General features: G+C 30.9%; 1 protein-coding gene across 1 annotated transcript; it reads right to left on the bottom strand.

The window, feature by feature from the left end:
• Positions 1–926: 926 nt before the first annotated feature.
• LOC114195356 lies at positions 927–2,836 on the bottom strand. The gene is made up of 2 exons (XM_028085787.1): positions 1,750–2,836; positions 927–1,372 (listed from the first exon to the last, which is right to left on the bottom strand). Exons 1-2 carry the CDS (start codon positions 2,642–2,644, stop codon positions 990–992), a joined length of 1,278 nt encoding a protein of 425 aa, XP_027941588.1. The 5' UTR covers positions 2,645–2,836; the 3' UTR covers positions 927–989.
• Between the last annotated feature and the right edge of the window lie 6,066 nt (positions 2,837–8,902).

Genomic DNA, 8,902 nt, shown 5'->3' on the forward strand with positions numbered 1-8,902 from the left:
GTTTCATGAGAGACGAAAATGCAGGAATCTACATGATATACATAAAGAAGAAAGAGACCAAAATCACACATGAAGTTAAAATACAACTCAGCTGGTGACAAATAGAAAAAAAGTGATTTTGGTTTTCGTATTGATTGAAGGGTTGATTTTTGGTACTCAAAATCAATTGTAGCTTTAATTTAATATTTGGTGGACACTGCAACATTTGGACTCTTGTGTAGAAAAAACCCATCTGCACTACACTTGTAACTTCCTCATGGAAATGAAGTTGACTTGCTTGTGCTATGTGAAATGCATTTCAAGATGAACTTTGTTATTTCCACATCCATGCTTTTATAATTTCAATCTTCTCTCTATACTTTTTTCTTGTTAGGAATTTAAAGATAGGAAAAAGTGTCTTCAAGGTCGCTTTAACATAGTGGATACATCATTTTGGCTTATTGTGTAGGAAAAGGAGAAAAAAAAAACACAGAAAAATCTTCGTAGTTGCCTCTTGGAAATGAATTTGACTTGCTAGCTAGTGCCTTGTCCAGTGTGTATGTTAATCTAAGCTTTTATTCCCAAATCCAACATCAAAATGCTTTTTAATCATCTTTACAATTATTTAACTATTAGTAAGTTAAAGATGCACAAGAGTGATCAGGTGTGTTTCTGCACTTCTTTTCTTATATTAAAGGTATAAGAATGATGTAAATAAAATGATGGTTTTTAATTTGTGAGATAAAATATATAAAGCATTTTTAACTTTTCATTAATTATTATATTTTTATTTTTATTTATATGACATTTCAATAAGGCTAAGGTTGTGTGGTCTTGTCTCGTGCCATGTGTCATATTTAGATAAAGCTCGATTGAAACACATGGCAGCATTGAAACTAGCAAAAAGATGAACAATCTTCCTTCATGCAAGATGTGACAGACAGAATCAGAATTTAAAGAAAACGAGAGGGAGAATCAAAATCTTTATACACTTCATTGATTTTCTTCTTTTACAAATTTTGAAGTTGCAATGCTTTCAAGGGATTCCCAGCAAGTTGATCTATGAACTCGTGTAACAATTGGTCAAAAATTTCTGATTCAAAATCAGCACATAAGCATTCAAAATCACCTTGTTTCTTCAATCCTGTCTCTAACTTGTTTGATTCCAATTCACCTTCAACTAGGCTACAAATTTCTCCCCAAATATCTACACAGTCTTGGCTTTGCTTCTCTGTTCTCTTAGATCCTTCAACTTTGTTGTTCTCAATTGTATTAACCTTCATCTCTTCAATCATCATGTTACTATCACAATTCAGAACACAAACCTTGTCATTCTCAAGCTCTGGTGACAATTTTCTTCTCCAACTCGTATCAACACCAAAGGAATCCACATCTACAACCAGTTTATGTATGATAAGTTATCAAATTTAAAACTTGGGGATAAAAACTCCTACCTGACATGATGAATCTAAAGCTAAATACACAACTACTATGACCATACAAGGAAAGTTTCATCAAATTATATCTTCCTACTACTTAATAAAGTATTAACTGCATATTTAGAAACTCTTCAGAAAGTAAACATTTAGTCCAAAAACATGCAATCTGCTGCCATTAACTTCTCATTAAACCTGGAAAATCTAATCTGCAACATGCAATCAAAGAACCTCTAAATAAAAAAGTTACAATATTTAATGTATTGGAAAATTAAACACATTGGTTAGAGGATCTAGAATTATTCAAAATTGAACTCTACTTAAAGAAACAAACCTGTTCCAGGAGCTTCTCGCTCAAAATCAAAGATAGAAACCGGACTTGAATCTTCTGAACTACATTCAGTGTCCACCTTCTTTTCTGCATAACACGTTGTTCCCTTCTTTCTCCTCTTCACTTTCTCACCATTGGTTACTTCCTTGCGGTTCATGTTGTGTGAGAATGTCGCCGTTTCTGAATCAAGGTACTCCTTTTCAAAACAAGCCATGAACAGAGTAGAAGTGTTGGCAAATTGAATTTTGTGTTGATCGCCATCATTTCCAACATTGGCAGAAGACATGTCTGACAAGTTCCCCTTCTCATCATGCACCTTTTCTCTCTTGTTTCTCTTGAACTCGCCTCTATCTTTTAAACCCTTTTCTTTTTTTCTCTCTTTGGACCTGAATTCCCCATCATCACAGCCACGTTCGAAGCTGAGTACCAAGAAGTTCTCATTTTCAAGCAAAGTTGGGAACTCTCGGAATGATGAAGATTTAGCATGATTCTGAAGACCCTCCATTCGCTTGCATTCCCCCAAGTAGTCCACAGAGTTCATGGATTTGCTACGTGAAAGTGAAGAACTTGATTCAATGGGTCTCTCTCTCTCACCCATGGGTTCCAAACCCATTAATCTTTCCACTAACCCAGGAGTAATAGTAGTAGTGGTGGTAGATTCATTGTCTGGTTTAGTCTTCAATTCTTGAACTTTTCCACCCACCTTTGACATTGAATCAAGTTCTCTTAATTGGTCTGATGGGTGTGTTGGAAGGCCACCAGAGCAGAGAATCCTGCGCAGGATGGCAGTGAGACACCCTGCTGTGGCACTTTTGGAGTTGCACAAAGATGGATCCAAGCTGAGGGTGGATGAAGATGATGGGGTTGATGAATAAGATGGTGATATCAAGAGCTTCATGTTGAAGGATCTGGTAAACAAGCAAAAGAGCTAAAGAGAATAGAATGATGAAAAAAGTGGAATGATTTTCTTTTTGGATTTCGAACTCTCCAAAGAGAAAGGTGCAATATGGTTATGAAATGGGAGCAATCAAAAGTGAGATTTGAATTTCGCTATATCAGAGAGAAAGGTGGCGGGATCTGCATTTGAATGTCTGTGAGAGGTAGCAAGTTAGAGTGGGGTAACTACTTTGCTTTTGACCATTGACAAGTCAGTTCTTACTTCATGCCTATATTTGTCCTTTTATTTCCTTGCTTGGTGCAAACAAAAGCCTTCTCTTGGGGCACGTTGAGGTGCCACTTTTACTACCTTCATTCAGGTTGCAAAGGAAAAAAAGAACGAAAAACCAGTGCCCTTTACACATATGGTTTTAGCACACTGATTTTCTAACTATTAGGTGTTTGATTTCACAGACATAATGCTTAATTTTAGACGTTATTTTCAAAAACGATTCTTTTTCTAACTAGTTTCCAGATTGATAAATAATCTTAGTCTTGAAACAGACCATTAGAAATCCAACTTTTAGGTATGAAAATGTTATCTGTTGAGAGAGATACACCGAATTCAGCTAAAAATAGAGTATTGATTTTGATGATAGGTGGTGAGGGTGAGATTGTGTGGTTGGTGTAACTTCTAAGCATAGCAGTGACAGTATAGTTTGTAGTTTTGTGTGGAGGGTGAAACATTGGCAGAATGTGTTTGTTTTTTCATGTCAGAGTAGCTGGTAATGTCAGTGGCCTGGCCAAATTCTCTTGGGTTCTGCAGCCGAAGATACTGACTTTTGGTTGTGTTTGTTCCAACACAAACACTGTTTTGGCCTTTGGGGTGAAGGGTTGTAAGAAAGGAAGACTGATAACAACACTACAATGATGTGGTAAGAGTAACTAGTCCCCACAAGTTCTGCCAACTGTGTTTGCATCTAATTTGGTTTACAATACAAAGTAATGGATTTTCAGAAGCTCTTGCATTTTTGCATTTGTCTTAACAGATAATGTTTTTGCAGCAAAATGTTTATACATAGTGAGAGTTTTCAAGTTTTGAAAATGTTTCCAAAGACACAAAAAGACAAAAAGATAAAACCATAACTCACGTTTCTTTTTCCTTTTAGAATATGGCCATAACTCAAGTTTTTAAATTCTCAAGTTAGAACCTGAAAAAGGTAGGTTGAGAATTTGGATTTCAAACTAAATAAAGGAGTTAGTGACATGTTGCTTTTTAGTTCTAACAACATCGATCTCAGTTTAATTCAAAATTTATATCTTGTTAGCTAAATTTAGTTAAAATTAGGAGTGCTTCAACTTAAACATGTCCTAACTAAAATCGGTAAGGTTTTAAGTAGAACTTATCTTCATTAGTTGTAAACATTCTTAATCTAGCTAATTAAGGTTTGACATTCTCTTTCCAATGTTTTTCATTTATTAAATGCTATAAAAGTATTGCAAACTGGTATTTGGTTTTTAAGATTTTGCTTTTGAGATTATGTCAAGGTGGTTGTCATCAAAATATTGTAAACTAACAAAATTCTACAAGAAAGGTAAAATTTATTTTATAGACAGAGTTAGCATAATTGGTGTACTTTGACGTGAATCCAATAAAAATATGTTATATGTAATAGTTTTCAACAATATAGACAATGAATCTCTTGCCACCTCCATTTGCTGTTGCAGGTTCCAATGCTGGAGGATTTGTAGCGAGCTCACGTGCCTCTGGGTGTTTGTATTAGTGGATCTTGCTCTATATTTTTGGAGAGCTAATATAGTAAACTCAAAATTTATATATTTAATTATTATGATTAATACAATAAAAGTGAATACATAATTTAGGATTGTTGTAATTATAAAACAAATTACATATATAAAGGATTACCCTTTTTTTATCAGATTCTTGAACTCATCAATAATTGAATTTGTATTAAAATTTTCAACTATTTTTTTTTCTTTAATGTAAATAATCATATTGTCGACAAGAAATTCATCTTCTATTTTATTCTGAATCTTGTTTTGATAATTTTAATTGCAAATGATGTTCTTTCTGTTGTGGCTGTACAAACCAGAAAAGTTAAAATAATACGAATTAAATTATCAATCAAGTAAGAAAGTACGAGTTAAACTAAGACGAATTAAAAGATCAAACAAGGACATGTCATTAAATTTTCTGTTTTTACCAAATATTATATTTTTTATTTTTGTCATCATGGGTAACTTTCCTTTTATCACTTTTAAATAATTAATATATTCTTTTATTTCTTCATCAATATACCTATGCTTAAAAAAATAAGACTAAAAGATAATTTATCATAATCTAATAAAAAATTGAGATACATAATTAATAAAAGAAAAATATATGATAATCAAGCCACAATTTAAAAACCGGTTATGAAAAAACACTTAGTACATTACTTTTTCTTCTATATTCATAATAATGAATATACAAAATTCTCGTAAGATAAAAAATAATGTTAACTATATTGAATTAATATTTCACCATCAAGTGTGACGAAAAAGAATTACCCTTTTTTTTCAAGAATGGAAGAAAACATACCATGATGAATTTGTATTTTTTTCTTGTAAACAAAAGAAAACAAAACAAGTAAAAGTCTAAAAGTAGTACAATATGTGAGAAACTTAGAAGATAATGAGAGAGAAAATAAATTTGTTTATTTTTTTATTAAATTTGATTTTATGCTTTATTTATTAGCATTAAATGTTATGTTTTAGAAAATAAATAAAAAAGATACCTAATTTAATTTTCATCAATTCTCTGTATATACTCTTATAATTTAAAATAAAATTTCGTACATATAATTTAAAAAATTAAAATACGAATCAATTTTCATATAGCACATATCATTAAAAGAATTCAAAAAATTTGGGGGGCACGACTCCTTATCCTTTCAATGGTCTTGAGTGGGTATAACTTATAAGTGACAAACATTGATTTGAGTTGGAGTTCAAGGTTGAGCAATGATGGAGAAGAAGCCACCATAGGTGACACATGAGAGTGGCGAAGTGGATGAAGGTCCTTTCCGGACTAATTTAATTCTGAGAAATGTTGCAACTGAGAGTGTGAGGAACATGAATTAGTCATACAAGTAAAGGGCCGGGGCGTGGAAGGAGGTTAGTAATGATGGGTTTGATTTAATGGATTGGGCCCTTAATTGGGTCAATGAGTTAAGGAAAGCCTATTTCTTCTCCCACTTGCATGATTTCTTTATTCACCTCCACAGGGCGTTGGAGACATCAAGATTGTCCATGCTTTAGACTTTTTTTTTATCATGGAATTCCAAAACATGTTTCGAATTATACAAAGAAAAATAGATTTCAAATTTCTGAAACATTTATATAATTTGCAATCTAAAATACATTTTTGAATTTTTTGACTATATAATCTGAAACAGATTTTCATATTATATAATTCAAAATATTTCAGTTAAAGCTTCTTCCACCCCATCAAATTTCACCTTCCACACTATTAAAAAGCTTTTGAAAAATGTTTTTCTTGAAAGGAAGGTGTGATTGATTTCGAAAAAAAAATTATAAAATCATTTATTGTGTTCCAGAAAATAAATTTGGAAGTAATAAGAGAGGTGGTAGGGTGTAGGAAGAAAATAATAGAATTGACAAATATTTCTGACCCATAAACAGTTTAGACTTTTTGCAGGCCCATGAAAATGTAGAAAAAAAAGGTATAAATGTGCTAAAAGAAATTTGACTTTGATTAGCTTCGGCCAATACTAAATACTATGGGCCACAAATATGCATTGACTCAGTTTTAAAGTCACAAAATAAAACTAACGAGAAAACAAAACAAAAAATATAAAATAGTATTACTTGATTTTTTTAATATTTATATAAACAATTGTATAATAAAGATGTCCTAAATTACTTAAATAATGTATATTATTGGACACAGAAGTTATAAAACAAGCGCATTCATTTAAACAGTCGTTGATTCGTTTAAGTTGACCTTTTATTAAGAAAGCAGGTTAATAAATATAACTTGTGCCGTTTATTTAGCATTGAATTTGCAGATTAACAAATCAAAGTCTAAACAGATAAAGTTATTGTTGGATTTATGAAATAAATAATGGAAATGAAAAACTAAAATTATTTAAATGAAGAACTAATTAGGTATTTATAAGATACAAGATGTAGTAGCGGCATTCCTTATCTAAATGATCTATTTGAATTCTAATAAGGTAAGCTTAGTGCAAAGAATATGGAAAAATTCATTTAAACTTTTCTATAACAGCATATTCAATACAAGATGTTATAAGCAATTTTTGTGATATCTTTTGAAGTGAATCTCGTCATGTAATATTATTTTTAAGACTTTTTTATAAATTTATTTTAATTGTATACTCTTATAAAATTCCCACTTGTTGTGATTAGGGATGTTAAAAAAATCCGTACCCGTGGGTATCCACGGATAAAACCCGCAACAGATAGAAAATGGATATTAAAAATGGATACCCGCTACCCGTGGGTATGGGTATTTTTGATACCCGCATGTTAACGGGGCGGGTACGGATATCATAGTATCCGTACCCGTGGATACCCGTACCCGCTAAACTTTAATTCAGAAAAATTATTACCCCACAAATGAGTCAAAACATTATGAGTCTTCATTATATTAGTAAAAACTTTAATTCAGAAAAAGTATATATATATATATATATATATATATATATATATATATATATATATATATATATATATATATATATATATATATATTAGTAAAAACATTATGAGTCTTCATTCAATAATGGTGGTCAGATTCTTACCCCACAAATGAGTAAATTACTTCCATATACTGTGGAGGCATTGATGTGTCTTTAAGACTGGTTATAGACCAATATGGAAGGTAATGAAATTAACATTTTTACTTAGATATTTTAATTAAATGATTGTTATAAATTTTTACTGAACTCCTTATGTTTTAAGGCTCTTCTAGATTAAAATTGGACAACATGAAACTTTATACAATGTTGCAAGAGGTGGATATTGATTAAGTTAGTAATTTCTTTAATATTTTATTCAAAAATAAACTACAATATAAATTGGTAGTGATTTTTTATTTGTTTGTTTTTTAAGAATCAATCGGAGAAAGGGAACTAGTCAATCCAAACAATAATTATGGTTAAATAATTATTTTTTAAAATATTTTTGTAAATACCCGCGGGTACCCGTGGATACCCGCGGATATGAAAAAAATAGACGGATACCCGCATAACGGATACCCGACGGATATGGGTACGGGTACGGGGCGAATATTTATTTAGCGGGTAGGGTACGGGGGAACTACTACCCATACCCTACCCGCCCCGTTGACATCCCTACTTGTGATTTTCTCTTCTTTACTACTTAAAAGGTTAATTTAATTAAATATATTTTACACATAATCTTATGCAAAATTATAGTATTAAATTTAAGACTTAAATAATGCCAAGTGGAGATTCTTATGCAACTTGACTGAAAAATGCATAGCAGATCCTCTATTATGCAAGTGATTCCTTCCTTCTTATTTCAAATAACATTTATTTATAAACATATAAAACAAGATCTAAAGCATCATAATAGTACTTCTTCACTACAAATTAGAATTCATTTAACCCGAAAGTTTCAAATTTAAAAGTTTTTATTCATAGTTATGATGCTTACTTACAACAATTTTTTTTTTTACTTCGTTCACGACTTTAATTTTAACCACTATTTTTTTTATGATTTAGAAGCTAAATTGTTCTCTTCAAAAATATATCTAATAATCAACAAAAATATAATGGAAAAGTGAGAAGACAGAAATGACTTCAAATAGTTGATTCTATGTATATTTTATTTTTTTGGTTAACAAAATATTTTTAATTTTATTTAATACTACTATATTTATTTGTTAGTTTATACTAAACAATGTCCTGATTTATTTTATTATATTGTGATTAATTGTTAAATAAATTTATGACAAGCATTAGTTTTGATACTACAATGTTTTGAAGATTAAATGAAAGAACTAAAATAGGAAAAAAAAAACTATAATGGTCGGAGAATATTAATTACACAAATTTAGTAGTGAATTGAGTTGTTGGAAATAAAATAATAATAATAGCCGCGTGGGTCACATGCCTCTCCTCTGTATTTGTTTTTCTGTCGGCTTTCACGTTTTATGCGCTCATTTAACTCATTTTCAAACACGTTGTATTTGTTTATCTCTTTAAAGCAA

The sequence above is a fragment of the Vigna unguiculata genome, chromosome 8 (genome assembly GCF_004118075.2).
Source record: "Vigna unguiculata cultivar IT97K-499-35 chromosome 8, ASM411807v1, whole genome shotgun sequence".
Taxonomy (NCBI): domain Eukaryota; kingdom Viridiplantae; phylum Streptophyta; class Magnoliopsida; order Fabales; family Fabaceae; genus Vigna; species Vigna unguiculata.

Excerpts from the sequence above, each read along its gene's own strand:
- LOC114195356 (XM_028085787.1), bottom strand. The coding sequence starts at position 2,644 with ATGAAGCTCTTGATATCACCATCTTATTCATCAACCCCATCATCTTCA. Across the intron at positions 1,373-1,749 it reads GCGAGAAGCTCCTGGAACAG|ATGTGGATTCCTTTGGTGTT; the intron begins GTTTGTTTCTTT and ends AACTGGTTGTAG.